Consider the following 27,675-nt stretch of genomic DNA (forward strand, 5'->3'; position numbering starts at 1 on the left):
TCTAGAAATTAGATTTCCTGAGGGAATCAAGGTGAACTCACAGCGGTGGTGAATGCACGCTTCTGTCTATCAGGACAGCAACAATGGCAAATGGAAATAAAATAAAGGATACACGTGGCTTAAAGTAGGTAGAAGAAATGAAGTGTTACTGTTATCATGATTGTATTTATCAAGTAAGGACCAAAAATTTGCAAAGACCTGTATTTTAAACAGGAAGAGAGATTTGATATTTTGTTGCAGAAAACTTCCAAGGTGACAGGGATAGAGGCTTCAGAAGAAAGATGATCCTGGGATGTAGCCTCAGACCTTCCAGATGCCTCAACATACGCATGAGAAAAGCATGTTTCCTGCTTTTGACAACCTCAAGTATGTGGGCAGCACCGCAGCCTCCAAGACCTATAGAAGATGTGTCTGCCCTGAAGGCCAAGGCTAAGACACCCACTCCTTGCTTGGAGCAGTGAGCTGGTTCCGAGGACTCCTAGAGTGCAGTGGGCCCTGATTGTTTTCACCACCTACATTTGCAGTCACTGTGTTTCAGGAATGAATCTGTGGTCTCTTTCTACCTAATTGACAGCCGATGTCCAAATCTACTCCTTTCCCATGAAAAATGAGGATGAAAGAGAGGCCTCTGCTAAGGGTCTCTAGCAGCTGCAAAGAGAAAGAAGGGTGAGGTTTGTGAACAGGAAGGAGGCGACCGTGCCACTCTGTGGCTAAGCTGCTGGCACAGAGATACACGGCCGAGTCCCCCTGCTGTGTGGGCTGGATCTTTAGAGTGGAGACGGATCCTTCAGGCCTCTCTGCAGAGAACCGACCACTGGGCAGCCCTGATTTGTCTTGTTGAGCATCATTCCAGAAGTAAGTCAGAAACTCAGGGCCCTGCCCCGGGGCCTGTTGGTACCAGTAAAGGTACTCATGACCCGAAATTGGATCACACCTGAGAGTTACATCCTGTCCCCTCTTCGTGACTCTGTACCTTGGGGACTGCAAGACTCCAGCACCTGTGTGATCTGTGGAAGTAGAATTTGGCAACAGAATAACGAAAACATTTGTAGTCATCACACACACACACACACACACACACACACACACGCCTACACACAGAAAAAAAAAATGAAACTACTTTGTGTTCAGAGGACTCACCTGTCCCTAGGAAACCCAGGACCACCCAGCAGAGGAGCCTGGTGCCCACGGCAGGGTCAGGCCAGGATGGGGGCATTACCAGATCAGTGTCACTGTGAGCAGGAGCAGAGGATGACGGACGTCCTTGTCCCCACAGGGCAGTTTCCACAGTGACATCACTTCCTCTCTCAATCCCCAGGACGTCAGGGTCACAGCATTTATATTAGAACACACTTGGGTGATGCTTTAAATATTTATAAGCTCCTTTTTAACATCAATGCATGGCTCATCACTTTGGGCTCCAGAGCTGTCTGGACCTGGAGGCCTCACACTGCATCTCTGAGTTCATCTTCTCATCCCACAGCTGCTCTTCTGTCTGCTGGACATGTCCTGTAGGATGCGCCAACACTGCCCCCAACATAGGGCACAAAGGGGTGAGCTCACTGTCTTTTCTCCAAGTCAGGGTCCCCTCTGCCATCGCCTTTCATGCCCCAGCCTCCTCCGTTCCCCCAGTCACACGTGCCCAACAGGGCTGCCCCATCACATGGGTTCCCTCACGAACTGCCCTCGTGCCTTTCTTCTGGGATCATTTCCCACCTTTGTTAACTGTCATTCAGAAAAGATACTTGGGTAGAAACTCACAGAGGTCTTTTTTCATATTCCACTTATAAAAGTTGTTTTTAATCAATGTCACCTTAAAAGAAGGAGAATGACATTTGAGCTAATGGTTATTTTTAACCACTATCTTGACTTACTTTTGTTTTCCATCTATTCCTATGGGAGGTATTTCTCTTTTCTTTCTGACTGCTTTCAAAATCTTCTCTTTGTCCCTCAGGTTCTACAATTTCCCTGTGACTTGACTATTTGTCTTACTTGAGATTCATTTTGATTCTGAAAACTCTGAATTTGGGTCCTTAAACACCTCTAAAGAATTGTCAGCTAACATCTCATAAATATCACCTCATAACATTCTACCTATTTTATCTGTTGGGAACTGCAATCATACACAAGAAGAAATGGGAAATTATGAAAAATATGCATACTATAAGGTATGGAAAATATCCATTGTTTTCTTCCCTGTTCTTAGCGTCTTTTGTATTTCACTTTTAATTTTCTGTGCTGCATTCTAGATCACTCCTGCAGATCCATCTTTGACATGACTAAAAATCTCTTTAGGAGGAGCTGATCAACTGTTTGACTTTCCATTTTGTTTTCAGTGATTGTGCGAGGCATTTCTAGATATATGATTTGACAATTTTTATGAAAGTTACTTGATGGTTTCAGACATTCTCTTTTTCCTTGTTTCAGTTTCCCCTCGTGTTCATTTAAATGTAGCTCTCCAAACTTTCATATCTCGTAATGCCAAAATTTCCAGTCTTCGGGTTTGCACTTCAAACATTTGTGTCGGTGTTGACTTTTCCTCATGGCTATCTCCTAATATTCTTCACGTGGGGAATCTATTTGTTCGATGGTCGCCTGTGACATTCCAGCGAGGCCCGGACTGAGAGTGAACAACACTAAGAGTCTGTCACGTTTACAGGCATCTCCAGTCTAACTCGCAAATGTGTGGGGCCAAGGACTGTCTGCCGCACTCTGGGCTGCCAAATACACCCACAACATAAGTTGGTAGAGTCAAAAATGCTCTCTGGACAGTCCCAACGAAAGAGTCTGAATGGAATTCAAATTTTCTAATTCTTTTTAGAAAAACTCTTTTCATAAATAAATTCCGTTAACCCATGTAGTCATCATGACATTTTCTTCCAAGGGGAAATTACATATGTTTATATGTACATATATGTATGAGTGTGTATATATACACATATATATGCATCTCTGTGTGTGTACATTTGTATGAATTTGTGTGTGCATACATATATACACACACACACATATACACATATATATTTATTACAAAAATGGCCAAACCTATGGATATCCCTTCTTCTTTCCTTTTTTTTCTGAAACCCAAAACTTCTAAAAATAACATAGATATCAGAATTATATTCTATTTGTAGACTTCACACTATTTTTTTTTTTAGTCAGAGTCTTGCTATGTTGCCCAGGTTGCAGTGCAGTGGCATTATCTTGGCTCACTGCCACCTCCACCTCCCAGGTTCAAGTGATTCTCCTGGCTCAGTCTCCCAAGTAGCTGGGACTACAGGCGCCCGCCACCACGCCTGGCTAATTTTTTTGTATTTTTAGTAGAGACAGGGTTTCACCATATTGGCCAGGCTGGTCCCAAACTACAGACCTTGTGATCAGCCTGCCTCAGCCTCCCAAAGTGCTGGGATTACAGACATGAGCCACCACACCTGGCCTGACTTCAAATTTAAAAGCATAACTTATTTCAAATTGGAAATTCCCATACAAACTGACAAATGAGCTTGAAGAAGTAAATGCTCTTATGCTTGCTCAACGGGAGAATACTGGTCTATAAACCCATAGAAAACCATCTCAGGCATAGTGTGACTTACTAACGTTCATCTATTCTGTGCCCAGGACGCTGGCAACTTCCACATGAAAAACATTAGGACCTAAAGTTCTGGCATCAAAGATTTGTTTTACCATTGTCCAGTTTAAGACACTGATGGAAGTAAAGTACTCAGTTTATCGTTTAGGTCCAACTTATACAAAGAAAAATGAGTATTCTTTACTCTGAAATCATATGTTCTCCTCTGAGTAAATTAAAAGGTGACATAAATCATGAATTAAGCCTACTGGGCTAGATTGGGCCAGGAGAAGACAGAGCTTTTTTCTGGAAAGGGTAAGTTTCCAGGCTTAGTCAATGTGGTGCTGGAAGGAGGCTGTCATGCAAAGATTTTTCCTTGTTGGAAGATGCTGGGATGTGTGATAACCTGGGTACTCAGCTGATCTGGGGGAAGGGTGGTCAGGACTGTAATACAAGGGACCAAATGTTGTCAGCAGGATTGTCCTGGGAAATTATCTTTCAACCATCTGAGACATGTTTTGGGCTCTTTGGCCCTCTCTGCTCTGTCCTGTTTGGGGGCCAGGTCTCTACATGGAGAGAAGGCATCTCTACCACACAGTATTCTTGCCATCTTCACAGAAATGCAGGGCACTTTCTGCAGATCTGAGGATTTCACTTTGGGTTTGCCATCAAATCATTGAGCTGATCAGCTACAAATTCGTGAAGCACATTTCTCATACTGCAGAGCTTAAAGGGAGACCAGAGCACTTGCTTCGGTTATAAAAGAACTGGGTCCAGGAAGGCAACAAGATGTGAGATTCCCTCCCACTGTCTCCACAGATCACTGCACTCTGACCAGGGGTCTGATGAATTCCATCAGGAGGGAAGCTCAGGAAGGAGATAAAAGAAGGAGGCTGAACTCTGCCTCTAGGTGGAGGGAGACAGTATTAAAAAAAGTTAGCAGCCAGTGTCTGGAACATCTACATACAAATTGTGTCCACATTCACCTGGGCAGCACAGGTGTCCCTGGGAGAGGAGTCCAAGGACTGTGGAAGGTTGAGACAGTTGTGTGATTTGATGCCATAATCTGGGAGAATCCCTCCTGTGCTGGATTGTGTTAAATCAACTTTGCAAAGGCAAGACAAGAATGCCATTTCTCTTATTCTGAGTTAGAGATAGTCAGAGATACATTTGGTAAAATTTTTAGATAGATATAAAACAGGCACTATTACACTTGGCAGGTCATTGTGGTCATAGAGTAAGAGTCAGTGACCAGAGGATACAGAGGCATCCAACAGACCTAGGAAGTACTATTCCTTCTGCACCCTGTGTCCAATTCATCTTCCCAAATGCTGACCAAGAGCAGCCAGGCTGCCCCCAGTGTTTGGCAGTGCACCTGCAGGGGTGGCCCCCACACAGAGGAAACAGCTTCCTCAGAAACAGATTTCCTTGGACTTTTCCTGTCCTCCCAGCTCAAGGTCTCACTTCATGGCCTGGCATGCTCTGATCCTCCCATGTCCCTGACACTCCAGCCTATCCTGCCCAGAGCTCCAGGAGCCCTGGCTGCTGACTGGCTCACCTTCTGACTTCCCTCCTTCAGATCTTCTCTTCCTCAGCTCCTCCCACATATGCATAAAGTCTAATTCTGATCATAAATACATTAAACTGTCCAATTTGTAGTGGCCCTGTTTTATTGATATAAACCTAATGGAGATTTTCTTACAAGAAGTGGTTTTGAGGAACAACCTTTAAGGATGGTATTCTAGAAGTGTATCTCTGATCCGTCTCGATTTGTTGTGGGGTCTTGTGCTGCAACCACAAGAGGAAGCCTTGACCCAGGTGTGGCCACCATGATGGTGATTCCCCATCAATTTCCAAGACCAACCTGGGCCAGCAATCAAAGGGGTGGGCTTTCTTGTACTTAATGCTAGATCTCTGCCAGGTTACAGTAGATGTAGCGTGTTCCTGCTATTGGTTTATCCACCCACTCATCACTCACTCACCCTGTCATTCACTCATCCATTCTCTGTGAAATGGGTCTCCCCACATGCCAGGCACTGATGTTGGTAAATGCAGCAAACACCGTTTTAGCTCTCATGGACTTAAAAATTGGGTGGAGAGGCCGGGCGTGGTGGCTCATGCCTATATCCCAGCACTGTGGGAGGCCGAGATGGGCAGATCGTGAGGCCCAGAGACTGACACCATCCTGGCCAACATGGTGAAACCCCATCTCTACTAAAAATACAAACAAGAATTAGCTGATTCTGGTGGTGCGTGCCTGTAATCCCAGCTACTCGGGAGGCTGAAGGAGAATTGCTTGAACCAGAGAGTCAGAGGTTGCAGTGAGCTGAGCATACCACTGCACTCTAGCCTGGCAAAAGAGCGAGAAAAAAAAAAAAAAAAAAGAAAAGAAAAAGGAAAAGAAATAAAGAAAAGAAATCAAAAGAAAATTTAAAAAATGGGTGGAACACAAAAATAATCAGACAAGTATCTGAGAAAGCCCAACGGTGCTAAAGGTTAGTAACAGACATCTGATTCTATGAGAGCTTAGGAGAGGAAAGTTGATCTCAGCTAGGAGGGGAGGGAGTGCTTCCCACAGGAGGGCTGATCATGCTGAGATCTGAAGCGCAGGTAGGAGCTGGTCACTAGAGGAAGGGAGGCTCCAGCCCAGGGCAGAGGAAATGGCCGCTGAAGACTCTGTGATTGGAAGGAAGCAGGCACAGAAGAGGGACTCCCCTCATGGTTGCAGTAGAGAGGGGCGGGGAGGTGAGGGGAGGAAAAACCCAGCAGGGCTGTGGAGGATGACTGCCCAGATGGGAAAGGTGGGCTACAGGAGAGACCACGTGAGGGTGGGCCTGGGGGAAACCCTAGAGAGAGGAAGCAACACGCTCACCAGGGAGGGACTGGAGTCTAGATGGATGTGAAATACAAATCCTGTTTCATCCTGGGGGCCCCAGACTCAGGATGATGAGTACAAAAGTAGAAGCTGGGTAAGCCCTGGTCCCAACCCAAAATCATAGCTCTGAGGAAAGATCAGAGAGAGTAACAAAGGAGACATCCGAGGACCTGGGACCAGTCCAGGTCTGGCTGAGACTGCCTGCAGAGACACCTGGCACAGAGCGAGCTCATGCTGTCTGGGCCACTTGGGGTTCCAAGGTTCCTGGTGCAAAAAATCCTGCCCAGGTCATCCCTGAGTTTTGGGTGTGGGAGGAGGGCAGAGCCGCCCTGCTTTTATGTGCAGAGAGGAGACGGCCTTGCAGCGTTGGGGAGTAACTGCTGGCACAGAAGTACACAGATGTCTGGGAGGGAGCAGCCGACTCCAGTCTGAGCGGGAAATCCTCTGTGTTTAATCTGGAGACATTGTAGCCATTGGAGACTTCTCCTTTGTCAGTGAATCAGCACCAACTGAGTAATGAATCAGCCTCAGCCCCATGCCTGGGTCTTGTCGATACCAGTAATTGGAGTTATGGCTCATATCCTGGGCACACTGCAGTGTCATGCTCTGTCCTGTCTTCAGAACCTGGAATTTTGGGGCCTAAGTAACACCAGCATTCACTAGACCTGCAGAGAAGGACAAAGCTGATGCTGCAGCCCCACTGGGAAGGCGCTGGACCTTGAAATCCACACAAGGGGCCTTGCCCGGGACCCACCTGCCCACGGGAGAGAAAAGGCTGCACAGCACAGGAGCCTGATGCTCACGGCAGGTGCTGCAGGACGGAGGGGTCTTCTGGGTTGTGTGTTGATTAAAGGGGAACAGGGCTCTCAAGGCAGTCATTCTGAGACATCATTCTCCCTGCCTGGGCCCCAGAGCCTTCCTGTCAGGAGAGGCCACGCCTCTTCCCCAGTTGGTCAAATCCAAAATCAATGCACCAGTAAACAGCTGAGAATGAGAAGAACACATTTGTCTGAATTGAAACAAGTCTCCAAGATTTTCATGACTTTTCGTAAACAGTTTGAAATTCAGTGTTCGTTTTGTTTCTTCAATAATATAATACATAGCCTGGTGTTAGTTACCTATGTAGTGCTGTAGTCTAGAGTCTTAGGGAAACTCCTCATGTCTTCCTGGTGTTTTTGATTCCTGTATCCCAAATATCCCTTCAAGTATCCTTTTCTAATTTGCTTAATTGACCATAATCCTGTTTAAAATCCTTTGTCTATATGGGTTTTCTCTGTTTTCAAGTTTCCAAATCCCAGGGGCAGGCTCATCAACATTGGGGGAGTCGTTTTGCTTGTCCATTCACTGATAGATGGGACTCCTGACAAACCCAGCTGGGCACCTTCAGGTCAACCCAGGACTCTTGCTTTCCATGCCTGGGTGAGATCCCAGCAGGCAGAACCACCTCACGCTGCTGACTGCCCTCTCTGTGTGGACGATGATGACCACCCAGTGCTGCCCATGATCTGTGAGCACAAAGGTGGCCTGATGCGTGAGGGATTGGGGAGAGAGGGCAGGCTTTAGGGTGAGGAAGAATGCTCTGTTTTTATTTGTGATGTCATGTTTCATAGGGAATATCCCTGTTCAGGATTCCTGCCATTAATTTAGCAATAAATAATATTTACTAATAAATTAAAGGAGCTCAAATAACATATCTTGTGATTCCTCCAGGGTTTCACAAGCTTTCCCCTGGTGTTTCTCCTTATCTATTTTCTGAGCTCATCATCTTCTTCTCAACCCAGCCACACCCTTCCCGCAGGTCTCTCTGCCTACTGTACCAAGCAGCAGGGTTTGATTCCTTCTGGCTCCCCTCATTTCCGTGGCTGCTTAATTACAGGTGGGGTGGTTTGGGATGGCACAGGGCAAAACAACATAAAGGGCATTATTCTTCTTAGGGCTCTGATGCACTCTCAGAACTATATACTTCGTGGTAGAGCGTCACGGTACTCATCGCGTGTGGATCAATACCCCGCCTTCCTCACATCTCACCTTGTGAGTAAGTTAGAGACTCTTAGAGTAGAAAACACCTTAGAAATAATCTTGTTTCCATTTCCAGGTGTGCTTTGTAAGGTGGACTTGTTAATACTTAACAGAGCTCTGTGTCCTTAATTTTCAAAGAAATTATTCCCTCAGTGTGCATCTGTGCTGAGACCTAAAAAAAAAACCATTAGGAGAAGGAGAGTGGCATCATAACTTCACAGCTTAGAATTTGATATTACATGCCCTTTGTCTTTGACATTCTGTGGCCACTCTGCCGTGCTCCCAACTGTCCCTCCCCACTGCCTGTGCTTCCTTCTCTGCTGATTCAAAGAAAACAAGACCCTCATAATTTTAGAATGTAGGAACATTTACCAATTTCTGGCCCATGAGAGTCTGTCTTTGAACTCTGAGTTATTTATTAAACAAACTTTGACTCCATTGACCGTGCCATTTTTCCCTTCCCCACCAGCCTTCATAAGGTAAAGGAGCCATATCGATGTTTCCTTAACCTCAAAAATAAATAATCCCACCTTCCAACTACTTACAAAGCAAAACTGATGAAATCAGCTGGGATTCTACTTAACATTGTATCCTCTACATTTCACGTATAGGAAGTTACCACATAGTTGCTTCTCCCCCCTCCCTCATGTTAACAACAGCTCCTCACAGAGCTCCCTGGCCTGGTGTATCCACATCAGTGTCTCTGCTACATCTTGTGATGGGAATAATTTTCTCAAAGCTCAGATCTTCTGGTTCCAGGCCACTAACTGCTTACCCACTCTGTTACCTCCCCACTGCCAACACCATGATGCTTGTACCTACAGTGCTGCAGTGTACATGGACTTTCCTGCCCCCTGGCGTCTGATCTGAAGACAACCCCAGATGGTTCTAGACTTCCCCTCCCTCAAATTCCAGTGACCCCTCTGTGAATTCCACTTGGAAGCAAGCCGATTGCCCTTCATGTGGCTCCATCATTTATTAACTCTGAGACCATGGGCAAGGCATTCATTAACCTTCCTGGACTCTAGCCTCATCTAGACTCATCTCTAAAACAAGACTAACATTCCTCTCCATGCTTTATGAGAATTAACTGAGATACTGTGTAGTCTCTGGTAGGTCTGATAAATGTCTATCCTTTTATCCCTCCCTGTCTCCTCATGCAGGAGAAACTGATAGAGCTCTCAAACCTGCTAGGACTAAGAGTGATGGAAAAACTGGAATCATCAACTGGTTGTTGGGGCAAGGAGAACCTGGAAGCCTAAAGAGGCCATTCAGTCACTTTAGAGAAGATCTGGCAGAATTTAGGAATCAGACCATAGAGCATGAATGTACCTGTCTACCCTCATTGTGCAATATGAAGCAGCAAATAGGAGCAAGTTAGATCTATATTGACGAATCTGGAACAATAGAGACCAAGGCATATTAACAGAAAAGAGTGTGCATGTGACTGGTAAAGTGTACAGGTGAACCCATTTTCTGTAGGTGTACTTGGGTAGAAAGGTATGCATGAACACAGAAAAGAGAGGTGAAAAGAAGCACACCAGAGTATTAATATTGGTTACCAATGGAAGGTGGGATTGGACGCACATAGACCTGTGTTGTCAATGCTGTCTGCAAATATACAATTTCAAATGAACTTTCCTTTTTGAGAGCAATTAAGGAAGAGGACTTCTGAGGGCAGAGCTGCAGGAGGGGCCTGGAAGAGAAGCTGCACCTACTTACATCACGTTGATGTGCGTTCCCTCGTCCAGCTGAGAATGGTCTGAGAGAGAAGCTCAGCACAGGGCAGAGTTTCATATGCACACAGCTGCTGAGAGCTCTGAGGGCCCCAGCCTGGGAAGTGTTGGGGAAACGCCTATGGGACAATGTCTTCCACTGCCCAGATCACGGTCTCATAAAGACAAGTCCACCTATATCTTCTGTATGCAGAGGAAGGTGGCTGTGGGGTGAAGGCTGGTGCAGGAGGGCACAGAGGTCTGGGAGAAGCTGTCCGACACCAAAGCCACATATTTGGCTTTGAGAGAAAGTCACAGACATTAAGGGATTTCTCTGTAGTGTGCGCTGGCACGAATCAGCTGTACACCATCTTTGGCTGCTATTAACACCTGCACATGTATTCATAGATGGCAGTCTCAGACATTTCCATGTCACTTCATGTCCTGCCTTTGTTGTCTGGTATCTTGGGATCAGGTTGTTCCAGCAACTGTGAAGTCTATGATAGAAGGAAGTTGAGTGCCCAAGGAAGCACCCCAGTAATGTAAACCTGAGGTTAAAGGCTTAGACTAGGATGTGGTGAGCCAAGGAAAGGGCTTTAGGGGACTTACCTGCCCCCAGGAACAAAAGGCCACAACACTGAGGAGTCTGGTAGCCATGGTAGGCCCAGGGAAAAAGGGGCAGATTGTGGGGAGTTTTTAAAGTTTGTGTGTTGTGGATATAAATCCTGGGTGTCAGTAGAGTCACTGGTGATGCCACTGCCCCTGCCAGCCAGTGACTCTGCCCTCTGCCTGCTATTCCTCCCTCGACCTGCTGCAACCTTCAACCTACAGTCCAGTCATAAATCTTGGCCCATGTGGTTCCTGCTTTCCTGCTAGCTTTCTTCCAACTGACAACAGCCTGACAACGTTTGTAATCATTTGTCCTCTACCTGCCTCTCCACCTTCAGCTCAGGGTGTCCATTTTGGGATCTTTTTGACAGGCTGTTGCTTCTTCACTGAACATATGTCCTTCTCTCCCATTCCTATGTCTCTATGTTATTTCTTACATGAAATATATTTCAGGTACATTTATTCTTAATGGTGAAAAGTGAAACTTAAATTTCACTAGAACAAATTAAGAAAAATATGTTTAGACATTTATATGAGAAAGGAGTTTTTGTCTACACACACAAAAAAATTGATTTTAGTTTTTGTTGCATTAAATTAAACTCTTGTGCATCAAAAAACACCATAAAAATGAAAATATAAGCCACAGACTGGGAAAGTACAGAAGGAATGCATATAAATGATTTAAAAAATAGTGTGAAATGCAACATTCCTCAAAGTTGCTAATGAAGTGGCCTTAGTAATGACCCCAGAAGACATCTGAGCCTCTACTGCAACCTGCTGGTCACTAGAGGGCAGTGTGAGGGCTCTGACTTACTGACCAGGACAGAGAAGGTGATGACGGAGTAGGTGGTAGGTGGAAAACGTATGGACAAGTTTGTTTCCCACTTCTGATGCTTATAAGCCCGGAGACACTGGGGAAAATGACTCAATGTCCCTGAGCCTCCCCTCTGCAAAGAAAGAATAAGAATGTTTGATTTGCAAGATTGTGGAAAACCTTTAAGGTATATAGCATATACAAAAATCTAGCACACATTTGGGGCTCAGCAGTCAATCTTCCACTGAAGTTACCCAGGAAATAACAAGCTGCAAGAAGATGCAGCAGAGAAGCAGGCACACTCAGGGCACAGGAATCTTGGACTCTGTTGGTTGGGAGAGCTCTGCGCTCAGTAGGACTCAAGACATGCCTTCCAAACAACTAAAAGCTTCCCTTTAATGAGTGAAACCTGGGTTGGGCCTGCAGCTCTCAAGTCAAAGCTAAGCCAGGAAGTTTATATACAGAATGTCAGTGACTCTGCCAGGCTGTGCCAAGCTGCTGGCACAGAGATACAGGGCCGAGTCCCCCAGCAACAAGGCGCTCACATTCAGCTCAGAGCTATAGTTAGGGAACTGGAGACCTAAAAATCTATGAGGGAAGGTTCCTCTGTCTCTCTCTTCTTCCTCGTCATACCAAAGGATGAACTGGAGTCCCTGATCCAGGGTCTGTTGGTACCAGTACACATTGGTGTGCCCAGAGATAGGAGAGCATCTCAGAGTCACTTGCTGTCCTCTCGTTTTGATCAGGTGCGTGGGACTTTGAGTGACTCCAGCGTCCACTGGGCCTGTGGGAAAAGCATATGGAGGATGAGCCAGGAGAGAGCCTGGAGGTCCTCCCCCAGGTAAAGTGGAGGACACAGGGGTGGGAAAGCTGCAAATGGGGCTGCTGTCCTGTGCACAGGACTCACCTGCTCCCAGGAGACAGAGCAGCGCCCAGCAGAGGAGCCTGGGGCCCATGGCACAGTGGGGCAGGCAGCACTGCACCTGATGCGGGGCTTGGTCCTCCTGAGGAAGAGCTGACTAAGTTCTGGGCCTTGATTTTCCTGATGGGAGGGGTATCCTGTGATGTCACTGTCCTGTGTCCTCCCCAAGTAGCTTCCTTAGGTCTAGTGCTCCACTAGACTGGACTCTCTACCTGTCCTGCAGAGCTGCAGGGATGGTTGAAGGCAGAAGCTTCTGCGATGATACAGTTGCTCCTCTGCCTACACTGCCCCATCGCCCTCTCACCTTCCTCCCACCTGGTGCTGCAGTGCTCCATGCTGGAGCACACACACCTACCCATCAAGGGAGGGTGAGGAGCCTGTGAGTAAACCTCAGGTTCCAGCTCTTCCTGGCTGTCCTCACAACATCTTTCTGATGCTAGATTCACACCAATGTTTCTTATTATATTTTTCTGTCCTAGGCAACATTCCAAGCCTCTTTCCTAAATGTTCAGTGGTGCAGAGTCCCCAATATTAGGTCCGTCTGATCAGATCCAAAGCAGACCTGGGTTGTCTGTAAATTATCAAGAGTACAGATTCCCCAGAAATTATTCTAGGACCTTATCAGCTCACAGCACAGATGTAGCCAGCTTGGGACTCAGCACCTTCAATGCCATCCTATATGTAGGACTCTGGACAGTTTATATTAATCCCTCCAGATCCACCCTGCCTTCAGAGGCTGACCCCAGTGTATCATGTTAACTGTCTCCCCTTTTCTCTAACTCCAGAGTGAGTTTGGCTTATGGGAGTCAGGACAGCAGAGGGAGGTAGGGTCACCATCTGTGCTGGTTTGCAAAATCTATTCCCTTTGCTCCCTTCTTGCTGGGTTAAAATTCCTGGTGCCTGGAAGTAGTCACTCAGGAGCCTGAATGCTTAGCAGCTTAGATATTTCTTTCAGCAGATATCCTAGCTAAAGGCTCATAATTTTTATATTCCATAAAGTCCTAGAACAGGACATAATTTTGGGAAGGATTTTGCTACTTACAACAAGGATGGCATTTACGTCAATTTCCGATACCTCGTCCCTCATTTCCCCCTGAGCCTTCACCAGAATTGCCCTTAATGCTCGGTATCAGCAATCTAGCCTTTTGCTAGTCTGCTTCTCTGAATTATTCCAACCTCTATCCATTACCCAGTTCCCATTAGCCAAAGCTGCTTCTACATTTTCAGGTACTTGTTATAGCAATAGCCTCACTCTCAGCACCATGTTTTCTTTCAATTTCTTTCCTCCTGCTGTTATCCAAGGCAGAAGGAAGGATAAGCAAGCACCCAAGACAGAGAAAATGATGGAATTCATCCCTTTTATCAGAAGACCATTCCCAAGACAACTAATTCACTCCCGCAATAAGGGCATTGATCTCTTTCTGAGGGTAGATCCCTCATGAACTTGTCATAACTGTCCCACCTCCCAATACCATTATGTTGACAAATTTCAACATGAGCTTTCTTGGGAACACGCAAGCATGGCACACACATCTGAACTGTGAGTCCGTATTTCTACTCTTAAGGCTATACCTCAAAGAAAAAAAAGAACGCATATGTCCACAAGACAGAATTCTACGAGAATGTTCACAACAACTTTATTCATAATAGTTGAAGACAGGAGTAACATGGATATCCATCAGCAGGAGCATGGATAAACAAGTTGTGGTATATTTATGCCATGGAATACTAGTCATAAGAGAGAATGACCTACTGATACTACAGTATGAATGCACCTCAGAAACTCTAATTTTGGGGGAAAATAAATCAATAAAAATATTACGTGATTCCATTTATATGAAGCTCAGCAATAGACAAAGCTAGTCAATAGTGATAAAAATAACAAAAGTTTATATCTCTGGGATAGAAATTGATTGGAAAGGAGCATGAGGACACTTTCCTGAGTGATGGAAATTTTTTTATAATCACTTCAGTTACTGTTACACTGGCATATGCATTTGTCAAAATGTACCAGGATGTCCTTGTATTAATATTTGTGTTTTACTCTCTGTTAATTATACCTTAACAAAAAGTATTACTAAAAAGTAAACAGCTAAATTGCGTAAAAGAAGAGAGTCATTTACAAATGTATGTTTGTATTCTGCACAGCCCAATTTAAAAATGAATCACACAAAAATGAGAAAAGACAGAAGCATACATATCTGTGTAAGATTGGAGATTGTGAGAAATGCTCAGTGACTGAAATAGGCAACATTGAAATTTGGCATCACATTAAGCTCAACTGACAAGTGGGCTGAGAAACAACTGAGGATCAACATCAAGGAAAGCTGTAGACAAACAAAAACTTTCTTTTTTTTTTTTTTTTTTTTTTTTTTTTTATTATACTTTAAGTTCTAGGGTACATGTGCATAACGTGCAGGTTTGTTACATATGTATACTTATGCCATGTTGGTGTGCTGCACCCATCAACTCGTCAGCACCCATCAATTCATCATTTATATCATGTATAACTCCCCAATGCAATCCCTCCCTCCTCCCCCCTCCCCCCTCCCCATGATAGACCCCAGTGTGTGATGTTCCCCTTCCCGAGTCCAAGTGATCTTATTGTTCAGTTCCCACCTATGAGTGAGAACATGCGGTGTTTGGTTTTCTGTTCTTGTGATAGTTTGCTAAGAATGATGGTTTCCAGCTGCATCCATGTCCCTACAAAGGATGCAAACTCATCCTTTTTTATGGCTGCATAGTATTCCATGGTGTATATGTGCCACATTTTCTTAATCCAGTCTGTCACAGATGGACATTTGGGTTGATTCCAAGTCTTTGCTATTGTGAATAGTGCCGCAATAAACATACGTGTACATGTGTCTTTGTAGTAGACTAATTTATAATCCTTTGGGTATATACCCAGTAGTGGGATGGCTGGGTCATATGGTACATCTAGTTCTAGATCCTTGAGGAATTGCCATACTCTTTTCCATAATGGTTGAACTAGTTTACAATCCCACCAACAGTGTAAAAGTGTTCCTATTTCTCCACATCCTCTCCAACACCTGTTGTTTCCTGACTTCTTAATGATTGCCATTCTAACTGGTGTGAGATGGTATCTCATTGTGGTTTTGATTTGCATTTCTCTGATGGCCAGTGATGATGAGCATTTTTTCATGTGTCTGTTGGCTGTATGAATATCTTCTTTTGAGAAATGTCTGTTCATATCCTTTCCCCACTTTTTGATGGGGTTGTTTGTTTTTTTCTCGTATATTTGTTTGAGTTCTTTGTAGATTCTGGATATTAGCCCTTTGTCAGATGAGTAGGTTGCAAAAATTTTCTCCCATTCTGTAGGTTGCCTGTTCACTCTGATGGTAGTTTCTTTTGCTGTGCAAAAGCTCTTTAGTTTAATTAGATCCCATTTGTCAATTATGGCTTTTGCTGCCGTTGCTTTTGGTGTTTTAGACATGAAGTCCTTGCCCATGCCTATGTCCTGAATGGTACTACCTAGATTTTCTTCTAGGGTTTTTATGGTATTAGGTCTAACATTTAAGTCTCTAATCCATCTTGAATTAATCTTCGTATAAGGGGTAAGGAAAGGATCCAGTTTCAGCTTTCTACTTATGGCTAGCCAATTTTCCCAGCACCATTTATTAAATAGGGAATCCTTTCCCCATTTCTTGTTTCTCTCAGGTTTGTCAAAGATCAGATGGCTGTAGATGTGCGGTATTATTTCTGAGGACTCTGTTCTGTTCCATTGGTCTATATCTCTGTTTTGGTACCAGTACCATGCTGTTTTGGTTACTGTAGCCTTGTAGTATAGTTTGAAGTCAGGTAGCGTGACGCCTCCAGCTTTGTCCTTTTGACTTAGGATTGTCTTGGCAATGCGGGCTCTTTTTTGGTTCCATATGAACTTTAAAGCAGTTTTTTCCAATTCTGTGAAGAAAGTCATTGGTAGCTTGATGGGGATGGCATTGAATCTATAAATAACCTTGGGGAGTATGGCCATTTTCACGATATTGATTCTTCCTATCCATGAGCATGGTATGTTCTTCCATTTGTTTGTGTCCTCTTTGATTTCACTGAGCAGTGGTTTGTAGTTCTCCTTGAAGAGGTCCTTTACATCCCTTGTAAGCTGGATTCCTAGGTATTTTATTCTCTTTGAAGCAATTGTGAATGGAAGTTCATTCCTGATTTGGCTCTCTGCTTGTCTGTTGCTGGTGTATAAGAATGCTTGTGATTTTTGCACATTAATTTTGTATCCTGAGACTTTGCTGAAGTTGCTTATCAGCTTAAGGAGATTTTGGGCTGAGACGATGGGGTTTTCTAAATATACAATCATGTCATCTGCAAACAGGGACAATTTGACTTCTTCTTTTCCTAACTGGATACCCTTGATTTCTTTCTCTTGCCTGATTGCCCTAGCCAGAACTTCCAACACTATGTTGAATAGGAGTGGTGAGAGAGGGCATCCCTGTCTTGTGCCAGTTTTCAAAGGGAATTTTTCCAGTTTTTGCCCATTCAGTATGATATTAGCTGTGGGTTTGTCATAAATAGCTCTTATTATTTTGAGGTACGTTCCATCAATACCGAATTTATTGAGCGTTTTTAGCATGAAGGGCTGTTGAATTTTGTCAAAAGCCTTTTCTGCATCTATTGAGACAATCATGTGGTTCTTGTCTTTGGTTCTGTTTATATGCTGGATTACGTTTATTGATTTGCGAATGTTGAACCAGCCTTGCATCCCAGGGATGAAGCCCACTTGATCATGGTGGATAAGCTTTTTGATGTGCTGCTGAATCCGGTTTGCCAGTATTTTATTGAGGATTTTTGCATCAATGTTCATCAGGGATATTGGTCTAAAATTCTCTTTTTTTGTTGTGTCTCTGCCAGGCTTTGGTATCAGGATGATGTTGGCCTCATAAAATGAGTTAGGGAGGATTCCCTCTTTTTCTATTGATTGGAATAGTTTCAGAAGGAATGGTACCAGCTCCTCCTTGTACCTCTGGTAGAATTCAGCTGTGAATCCATCTGGTCCTGGACTTTTTTTGGTGGGTAGGCTATTAATTGTTGCCTCAATTTCAGAGCCTGCTATTGGTCTATTCAGGGATTCAACTTCTTCCTGGTTTAGCCTTGGGAGAGTGTAAGTGTCCAGGAAATTATCCATTTCTTCTAGATTTTCTAGTTGATTTGCGTAGAGGCGTTTATAGTATTCTCTGATGGTAGTTTGTATTTCTGTGGGGTCAGTGGTGATATCCCCTTTATCATTTTTTATTGCATCTATTTGATTCCTCTCTCTTTTTTTCTTTATTAGCCTTGCTAGCGGTCTGTCAATTTTGTTGATCTTTTCAAAAAACCAACTCCTGGATTCATTGATTTTTTGGAGGGTTTTTTGTGTCTCTATCTCCTTCAGTTCTGCTCTGATCTTAGTTATTTCTTGCCTTCTGCTAGCTTTTGAATGTGATTGCTCTTGCCTCTCTAGTTCTTTTAATTGTGATGTTAGAGTGTCAATTTTAGATCTTTCCTGCTTTCTCTTGTGGGCATTTAGTGCTATAAATTTCCCTCTACACACTGCTTTAAATGTGTCCCAGAGATTCTGGTATGTTGTATCTTTGTTCTCATTGGTTTCAAAGAACATCTTTATTTCCGCTTTCATTTCGTTATGTACCCAGTAGTCATTCAGGAGCAGGTTGTTCAGTTTCCATGTAGTTGAGCGGTTTTGATTGAGTTTCTTAGTCCTGAGTTCTAGTTTGATTGCACTGTGGTCTGAGAGACAGTTTGTTATAATTTCTGTTCTTTTACATTTGCTGAGGAGTGCTTTACTTCCAATTATGTGGTCAATTTTGGAATAAGTGCGATGTGGTGCTGAGAAGAATGTATATTCTGTTGATTTGGGGTGGAGAGTTCTATAGATGTCTATTAGGTCCGCTTGGTGCAGAGATGAGTTCAATTCCTGGATATCCTTGTTAACTTTCTGTCTCGTTGATCTGTCTAATGTTGACAGCGGAGTGTTGAAGTCCCCCATTATTATTGTATGGGAGTCTAAGTCTCTTTGTAAGTCTCTAAGGACTTGCTTTATGAATCTGGGTGCTCCTGTATTGGGTGCATATATATTTAGGAGAGTTAGCTCTTCCTGTTGAATTGATCCCTTTACCATTATGTAATGGCCTTCTTTGTCTCTTTTGATCTTTGATGGTTTAAAGTCTGTTTTATCAGAGACTAGGATTGCAACCCCTGCTTTTTTTTGTTCTCCATTTGCTTGGTAGATCTTCCTCCATCCCTTTATTTTGAGCCTATGTATGTCTCTGCATGTGAGATGGGTCTCCTGAATACAGCAGACTGATGGGTCTTGACTCTTTATCCAGTTTGCCAGTCTGTGTCTTTTAATTGGAGCATTTAGTCCATTAACATTTAAGGTTAATATTGTTATGTGTGAACTTGATCCTGCCATTATGATATTAACTGGTTATTTTGCTCGTTAGTTGATGCAGTTTCTTCCTAGCCTCGATGGTCTTTACATTTTGCCAAGTTTTTGCGATGGCTGGTACCGGTTGTTCCTTTCCATGTTTAGGGCTTCCTTCAGGGTCTCTTGTAAGGCAGGCCTGGTGGTGACAAAATCTCTAAGCATTTGCTTATCTGTAAAGGATTTTATTTCTCCTTCACTTATGAAACTTAGTTTGGCTGGATATGAAATTCTGGGTTGAAAATTCTTTTCTTTAAGAACGTTGAATATTGGCCCCCACTCTCTTCTGGCTTGTAGAGTTTCTGCCGAGAGATCTGCTGTTAGTCTGATGGGCTTCCCTTTGTGGGTGACCCGACCTTTCTCTCTGGCTGCCCTTAAGATTTTTTCCTTCATTTCAACTTTGGTGAATCTGGCAATGATGTGTCTTGGAGTTGCTCTTCTCGAGGAGTATCTTTGTGGCGTTCTCTGTATTTCCTGAATTTGAATGTTGGCCTGCCCTACTAGGTTGGGGAAGTTCTCCTGGATGATATCCTGAAGAGTGTTTTCCAACTTGGTTCCATTTTCCCCCTCACTTTCAGGCACCCCAATCAGACGTAGATTTGGTCTTTTTACGTAATCCCATACTTCTTGCAGGCTTTGTTCATTTCTTTTTCTTCTTTTTTCTTTTGGTTTCTCTTCTCGCTTCATTTCATTCATTTGATCTTCAATCGCTGATACTCTTTCTTCCAGTTGATCGAGTCGGTTACTGAAGCTTGTGCATTTGTCACGTATTTCTCGTGTCATGGTTTTCATCTCTGTCATTTCGTTTATGATCTTCTCTGCATTAATGAGTCTAGCTGTCAATTCTTCCACTCTTTTTTCAAGATTTTTAGTTTCTTTGCGCTGGGTACGTAATTCCTCCTTTAGCTCTGATAAGTTTGATGGACTGAAGCCTTCTTCTCTCCTCTCGTCCAAGTCATTCTCTGACCAGCTTTGATCCGTTGCTGGTGATGGGCTGCGCTCCTTTGCAGGGGGAGATGCGCTCTTATTTTTTGAATTTCCAGCTTTTCTGCCCTGCTTCTTCCCCATCTTTGTGGTTTTATCTGTCTCTGGTCTTTGATGGTGGTGACGAACTGATGGGGTTTTGGTATAGGTGTCCTTCCTGTTTGATAGTTTTCCTTCTGACAGTCAGAAGGACTCTCTGTTGGTCTGTTGGAGATTGCTTGAGGTCCACTCCAGACCCTGTTTGCCTGGGTATCAGCAGCAGAGGTTGCCGAAGATAGAATATTGCTGAACAGCGAGTGTACCTGTCTGATTCTTCCTTTGGAAGTGTCCTCTCAGGGGTGTACTCCACCCTGTGAGGTGTGGGGTGTCAGACTGCCCCTAGTGGGGGATTTCTCCCAGCTAGGCTACTCAGGGGTCAGGGACACACCTGAGCAGGCAGTCTGTCCGTTCTCAGATCTCAACCTCCGCGTTGGGAGATCCGCGGCTCTCCCCAAAGCTGTCAGACAGAGTCGTTCGCGTCTGCACCGGCTCCCGCTACTTCCCCTGTTGGTCTTCAGCTGTGCGCTGTCCCCAGAGGTGGAGACTACAGAGACAGGCAGGCTTCCTTGAGCTGCTGTGAGCTCCACCCAGTTCGAGCTTCCCAGCGGCTTTGTTTACCTACTTAAGCCTCAGCAATGGCGGGCGCCCCTCCCCCAGCCTCGCTGCTGCCTTGCGGATAGATCGCGGCAGACTGCTGTGTTAGCAGTGAGGGAGGCTTCGTGGGCGTGGGACCCTCCCGGCCAGGTGTGGGATATATTCTCCTGGAATGCCTGTATGCTTACAGCGCAGTATTGGGGTGGGAGTTACCCGATTTTCCAGGTGTTGTGTGTCTCAGTTCCCCTGGCTAGGAAAACGGATCCCCTTCCCCCTTGCGCTTCCAGGTGAGGCGATGCCTCGCCCTGCTTCAGCTCTCGCTGGTCAGGCTGCAGCAGCTGACCAGCACCGATTGTCCGGCACTCCCTAGTGAGATGACCCCAGTACCTCAGTTGAAAATGCAGAAATCACCGGTCTTCTGTGTCGCTCGCGCTGGGAGTTGGAGACTGGAGTTGTTCCTATTCGGCCATCTTGCTCCGCCCCCCACAAAAACTTTCTAAAAATATCTTCGTATGCTGTTGAAATCATTCCGAGAACCATGAGCTGCTATACATTTCATAACTTCGGAAATTTGGCATTCATCAGTCTTACAATTAAGACTTTCATCTTGAATTTCAATAGATTAGTCAATTGATGAATTGGGTTTTTTTTTTTTTTTTTTTTTTTTTTTTTTTTTTTTTTTTGTCAAGCAAACAGTCTGCTCCCCTCTTTGTGAGCGGGGTCCTGGGTAACCCAGCCCTCCCCCTTTGTCAGCTTCACAGAGGGGAGTTGGGCACAGCACAGACACATGGGGTTTACACTCCCTGTAGAGCCCAGCTATGGACCTCCCAGTCCTGCAGTTAATAGATGCCAACTAAAGAAACCTTGCCTCTAGGTGTCCGCTTTACCTGCAAGTGCTAAACAGGCTGGAGAAAAATGAAATGTTTGCTCAATATTATTCTGCAATATTTTACAAGAAAATGAAATGAGGAGCTCATGGATTTTAATCCAAGCCCAGGTCAAGATAATAACTGAATTCCTTCCTTAATCTACCCTGAGAGGACTCAAACACTGCTCTATGCCCAGAAATGCTTAGTAGAGTCTTATTTAAAGTTATAGTCTCTTTTCGATAGTTCTACTAGTCAATTAGCTTCATGTCTAATGCATAGTTTGGTACATCTACTAACATTTTCCTTCAGTAGTGTGTTTACTTAGGTGTTTTAGAACTTATTATCAATATTTTTTGTCCTCCAGAGAACACGTACTTGGTTTCCAATGGAATCTCAACCAAGTTGGACTACTTATAAACTTGTAGAATCCCAGATCGCTCAAGCAGGTTGAAGCTGTTGCCTGGCGAGACCTGCAGGGAAGATGAGATGCAGCAGAGATGCACTGAGCTCAGAGCACAGCCTATCCCTAGCTTTCCCCTGTTCCTCTGAGGCAGTTGCTCCTCTGCACCTGCCTCTGACACCAAGGGAGCCCAGCCAACATTTTTCAACTGCGGATCTCATTAAAGATTATAGGGACTTCCCGCCTCTTGCATAGCTGTGGGTAACCTGGCAATAACTGAAAACTGCTACAACATCTTCATAATATTGGATCCAAACCCTAATTTTTCTTAACCCTTTCCCTCCTAGGCTGCTCTCCCAGACTCCCCAGAGCCCTTTAGATCCCAGTGGACCACAGTGCCATCTTGTGGCCAATAAGTGAGGTTTCATCATTGTTTCTTCTGCAATGGCCCAAGGAATGCTGGGAAGTGGCTACAGAGTGAGCTGCCAGAATATTCCAGAAGTGTCATCTGCAGGTTTTATGAGCAGCTTCCCTAAACACTCATCCCAACACTAGTTCTAACTCTGACTATTGCTTCCAGTTACCAGTCTTAATATCCCACACTCATTCTGAATAACTCTTATCACATAGCTCCAGTTATAGTCTTAACTTTTTCTCCCTTAAAACTACCATCTAAAGAAAGAGGAACAGAATGAGAGAAATGAAAGGAAACAATATTTGGTTTAAAATAGGAAGAAAACACAGATGTTGAAATATAAAGAGATTATTTAATCTGAATCACTAAAGATAAACAAAAATGTCTTCCAAAAATGACAATGCTACCCCAAAAGCATAGATGAGCAAATGATGAAGTCAAATGTCTATTAATAAAAAGTAAAATTGAAATATATAAAACGAGACCTCTTACAAGGCAATAAGCAATGGTGAAGGAGACGTACTTAATGCACAAAATAAGGATGGACATAAGTAAAACCAGCAAAGGGGCTGCTACAGGAAATGATCAACTTGTGCACATCCACTGATGTGAGCACCAAAGAGGGAAGAGGTGATTCTGAAAGAAGCACAGGAGCAGCGGGAGATGAGGACACACTGGTGCAAAATACTATGATAAGGAAGCAAATCAGCCAGGGGACTGTGGATTCGATGACTTTGCTTTCTCCTGTCTCCTGTGACAGCTGAACTAGACCATTTTCCTTTCCAAGGATTTGCTGCTGCACCCTGAGTTAGATGGCCCTGGGATTTGCTCCTCCTCAGGTTCCCATGGATGAACTCACTCTCCCTCCTTGTTGAGCACGGTCTGCCTCCCCTTCAATCCCACAATACTGGGGATTCAGACGGACTTCTCAATTGGCATTGACCTCTCATCGCATGCTCACGTGCCTCCTAACTGTGCCTTTTCATTTCCACCAGACTGAAAGTTAGATGTGGGCAATGAAAAGTAACACCTTTATCATAAGATGCATAAGTGACTGCTTTCAAAATTATTGCTGTTTCTTTCACTGCCTTGGCTTATATCTGAACAGGAAAAAAAGGCACAATTTCTTAATGTGACTTAACCACAAAAACCTTCCTAAGTGCCAAAAACAATATAGCTACCAAGGGATTGCTCTCCTCATTGGTGAGATGGCAAAATTAAAAAAAAAGAAAGAAAGAAAGAAAATTTTGTTGAATACTTCAAAGGAGACCCAGAATTCCAGTCTCTCTTATATAAACATCATTCCATGGCCTCCCTCTAACTAAGAGACAGACAGAGCCATTCCTGTGTCCTGCACCTGGCAGAAAAATCCTGTTGGCGTCTGTGGGGAGCTGGCGAGGATGAGCCTTGGTGATTCTGCCCCCAGAGCAGAGATACTCAGGGAACTCTGGACAGCGTCCAGGGACTGAGATGGAGAGTGGCCATACTCAGTCTTGGAGAGGAGAATCCTTGCGGTGTGATCCTTCTGACCTCTCAGCCTAAAGTAAAAGCAGATTCATTCCTGACTGCGGTGGAGCTGCTTAGTTTCCAAAGCAAAATAGTCCTTGTTACGGAGTCTGTCATTGCCACAGAAGAGTAGTGGGGCTGTACGTGGTTCACAACCCAGAGATGCTGCTGCCTATCTCTGTTCCTAACGATTCCAGAATCTGAATATTCCATGCGAGGAATGATAACTTGTAAATAATGAACTGGTTCAGTGGTACCTTTAGTTACATTCAAAATAGTTGTCATGTTCCACACTGGCATGCTTGTAGGAAACACAGAATTACAGAGCAAGAGAATTTGGAGGCTGAATAGAAATAGGAACAATTGAGGCCCCAGTAGATGATGGTTTCTAAGCAAGAGTAGAGAGGAGGTGAATTCTGAGCCCTTTTGGCCCCACAAGACATGGCATAACAGGGACATCAGAAAATACTCCAGTGATGTGCTGCTAAACTGGGTGTCTGTGAAGGTGGGGGCATGGCTGGTAGCATTTGCTAATTTCTGTGGTACCAGCATCCCCACCATGGCAGACTTCAAGTGGCCAACATGGCTTTACTGCTGGGGAGCTGGGAAAAGTATGCCTATTTGGCTCTTCTGAGTTATTCAATCTGGGTCCAGCACATCCCTAGACTCAAGAGCAAATCTTTCAAAGTTCTTCAATGCTTCCTACTCAACACCCTAACAATGAGGCAACATCAACTATAGCAAACCTCCTTATTTTCATGATAGGATCAGAGTGTGTGATCCGGGGTCTTGGAATGAACAAAGGGACGTTTGTGCAGAGAAAGGATTTATGAGTCCTCTGAAGCTGCTGAGATCACAGAACAAAGAGTTATGCTGGTTGGTTGGAGAGGTGCTAGCCTTTGACTTCAAGTAAATGGCAATGAAATGTTTCTCCTGCTTAACTTAAGACAACAGAATGATTTCATCCGAGCAGAAACCCTATTCCTTCCTATTTGTTCATCAGTAACATCTTCCCTTTGCTCCTCTTGCATGTTCATTCTCAGTATAAATTGGAAGCCCTGCTCGCTTTTGTTTCATGTTCTTGCAGCACCGTTTACCACTGTGGACTAAACTGTTCAGTCTCAGTGTCAGAGCTTGCCCACTGTTAGGACCAGGTGTCTCAGGAGTCACGTGGAGGAAGACGGCAGCAGTTAGAGTGAAGTTCTAGGAAGACAGGGATTTCCCATCTGTGCCCTGGCCTTACTCAGTCACAGGAGACACAGGGCACCTGAGCAAGGAGGGATTTCATGATGGCACAATAAAAAAATGGGTCCAGAGCAACTCCCTCCCAAAGACCATGATTCTCTGGGGAAAGAAATTTGGTGTCTGTACCACAACGATTTCTGATCAGTGACTTTAGGAAGGCTATGATGCCCCTCCTAGTTATGAAAAACTCAGGGCACCTCTATCAGGGTTGCATCTGGAACACTGATCCCAGACTTGGAGAAGTGGTCTGTCGCCGAGGACTCTCAGAAAACCATGATCCGTAATCACATGATCTCTGACCAGTGCATTCGATTTCATGGATACAAACTGCAGCATCACCCACAGACAGGTGGAAGATTCTATTGCAATATAATCATTGTACTTTTATTTATAACAACTGCTATATAACAATATACAATATGAAAAATAAAAAAGAACAGAATATTACAAATAAAACACTTCTTGAGTTAAAGGTCTCAGGAAAATTATTTCAAATCAGAAGAGTAGGACAACAATGAAAACACTCAGAGTCTAGAAATTAGATTTCCTGAGGAAATCAAGGTGAACGGGCAGTGGTGAATGCATGCTTCTGTCTATCAGGACAGCAGCAATGGCAAATGGAAACAAAATAAAGGATACATGTGGCTTAAAGTAGGCAGAAGAAATGCAGTCTTATTGTTACCATGATTGTATTTATCAATAAGGACCACAAATTTGCAAAGACCTGTATTTTAAACAGGAAGAGAGGTCTGATATTTTGTGGCAGAAACTTCCAAGGTGACAGGAATAGAAGAGGCTTCAGAAGAAAGATGATTCTGGGAATGCAGCCTCAGACCTTCCAGATGCCTCAACATACGCATGAGAAAAGCATGTTTCCTGCCTATGACAACCTCATGTATATGGGCAGCACCTCAGCCTCCAAGACCTATAGAAGATGTGTCTGCCCTGAAGGCCGAGGCTAAGACACCCACTCCTTGCTTGGAGCAGTGAGCTGGTTCCGAGGACTCCTAGAGTGCTGTGGGCCGTGATTGTTTTCGCCACCTACATTCGCAGTCACTGTGTTTCAGGAATGAATCTGTGGTCTCTTCCTACCTAATGGGCAGCCGATGTCCAAATCTACTCCTTTCCCATGAAAAATGAGGATGAAAGAGAGGCCTCTACTAAGGGTCTCTAGTAGCAGCAATGAGAGAGAAGGATGAGGTTTGTGAACAGGAAGGAGGCGACCGTGCCACTCTGTGGCTAAGCTGCTGGCACAGAGATACACGGCCGCATCCCCCTGCTCTGTGTGCTGGATCTTCAGAGTGGAGACGGATCCCTTGGGCCTCTCTGCAGAGAACCGACTACTGAGCAGCCCTGATTTGTCTAGTTGAGCATCATCCCGGAAGTAAATCAGAAACTCTGGGCCCTGCCCAGGGGCCTGTTGGTACCAGTAAAGGTACTCATGACCCGAAATTGGGTCACACCTGAGAGCTACCTCCTGTCTCCTCTTTGTGACTCTGTACCTTGGGGACTGTGAGACTCCAGCACCTGTGTGATCTGTGGAAGGAGAATTTGGCAACAGAAAAAGGAAAACATTTGTAGTCATCACACACACACACACACACACACACACACGCCTACACACACAGGAAAAAAATGAAATTACTTGGTGTTCAGAGGACTCACCTGTCCCTAGGAAACCCAGGACCACCCAGCAGAGGAGCCTGGTGCCCATGGCAGGGTCAGGCCAGGACAGGGGCGTTACCAGATCAGTGTCACTGTGAGCAGGAGCAGAGGATGACGGACGTCCTTGTCCCCACAGGGCAGTTCCCACAGTGACATCACTTCCTCTCTCAATCCCCAGGACCTCAGGGTCACAGCATTTATATTAGAACACACTTGGGTGAGGCTTTAAATATTTATAACTTCCTTTTTTAACATCAATGCACAGCTCATCACTTTGGGCTCCAGAGCTGTCTGGACCTGGAGGCCTCACTGCTGCATCTTTGATTTCATCTTCTCATCCCACAGCTGCTCCTCTGTCTGCTGGGCATGTCCTGTAGGATGCACCAACACTGTCCCTAACATAGGGCACAAAGGGGTGAGCTCATTGTCTTTCCTCCAAGTCAGGGTCCCCTCTGCCATCCCATCTCCTTTCATGCCCCTCCATTCCCCCAGTCACACGTGCCCAACAGGGCTGCCCCATCACATGGGTTCCCTCACGAACTGCCCTCGTGCCTTTCTTCTGGGATCATTTCCCACCTTTGTTAACTGTCATTCAGAAAAGATACTTGGGTAGAAACTCACAGAGGTCTTTTTCCATATTCCACTTATAAAAGTTGTTTTTAATCAATGTCACCTTAAAAGAAGGAAAATGACAATTGAGCTAATGGTTATTTTTAACCACTATCTTGACTTACTCCTGTTCTCCATCTATCCCTGTGGGCGGTATTTCTCTTTTTTTCTGACTGCTTTCAAAATCTTCTCTTCGTCCCTCAGGTTCTACAATTTCCCTATGACTTGACTATTTGTCTTATTTGAGATTCATTTTGATTCTGGAAACTGAATTTGGGTCCTAAACACCTCTAAAGAATTGTCAGCTAACATCTCATAAATATCACCTCATAACATTCTACCCATTTACCTGTTTGAAACTGCAATCATATGCAAGAAA

At 44.5% G+C, this 27,675-nt stretch overlaps 1 protein-coding gene, 1 pseudogene and 2 gene segments (V, D, J or C); all 4 read right to left on the reverse strand.

Moving 5' to 3' along the window:
* Window positions 1–116: 116 nt before the first annotated feature.
* LOC104681406 lies at window positions 117–1,577 on the reverse strand. The segment is given in 2 exon segments: window positions 117–1,007; window positions 1,141–1,577. Coding segments are annotated over 2 exon segments (549 nt in total).
* A 5,095-nt stretch (window positions 1,578–6,672) lies between these two features.
* On the reverse strand, window positions 6,673–10,834 carry LOC115898171 (annotated as a pseudogene). The gene is made up of 4 exons (XR_004057875.1): window positions 10,787–10,834; window positions 7,893–7,967; window positions 7,198–7,306; window positions 6,673–7,108 (listed from the first exon to the last, which is right to left on the reverse strand). The product of XR_004057875.1 is annotated as an uncharacterized LOC115898171 (transcript).
* Window positions 10,835–11,823: 989 nt separating this feature from the next.
* On the reverse strand, window positions 11,824–12,880 carry LOC104681407. The segment is given in 2 exon segments: window positions 11,824–12,384; window positions 12,508–12,880. Coding segments are annotated over 2 exon segments (393 nt in total).
* A 10,712-nt stretch (window positions 12,881–23,592) lies between these two features.
* LOC104681408 lies at window positions 23,593–27,161 on the reverse strand. Its single transcript, XM_030931986.1, has 4 exons — window positions 26,998–27,161; window positions 26,688–26,851; window positions 26,115–26,558; window positions 23,593–23,687 (listed from the first exon to the last, which is right to left on the reverse strand). The coding sequence occupies exons 1-4, from the start codon at window positions 27,159–27,161 to the stop codon at window positions 23,593–23,595; spliced, it is 867 nt and encodes a 288-aa protein (XP_030787846.1).
* Window positions 27,162–27,675: the final 514 nt, after the last annotated feature.

Source organism: Rhinopithecus roxellana, chromosome 6 (genome assembly GCF_007565055.1).
Source record: "Rhinopithecus roxellana isolate Shanxi Qingling chromosome 6, ASM756505v1, whole genome shotgun sequence".
NCBI classification, from domain to species: domain Eukaryota; kingdom Metazoa; phylum Chordata; class Mammalia; order Primates; family Cercopithecidae; genus Rhinopithecus; species Rhinopithecus roxellana.

Coding starts and splice junctions, on each gene's coding strand:
- LOC104681408 (XM_030931986.1), bottom strand. CDS start 27,161: ATGAAAGGAGATGGGATGGCAGAGGGGACCCTGACTTGGAGGAAAGAC. Junction 26,852..26,997: donor ATGAAATCAAAGATGCAGCA/GTGAGGCCTCCA, acceptor GGGGATTGAGAG/AGGAAGTGATGTCACTGTGG. Junction 26,559..26,687: donor CCTGGGTTTCCTAGGGACAG/GTGAGTCCTCTG, acceptor CTCCTTCCACAG/ATCACACAGGTGCTGGAGTC.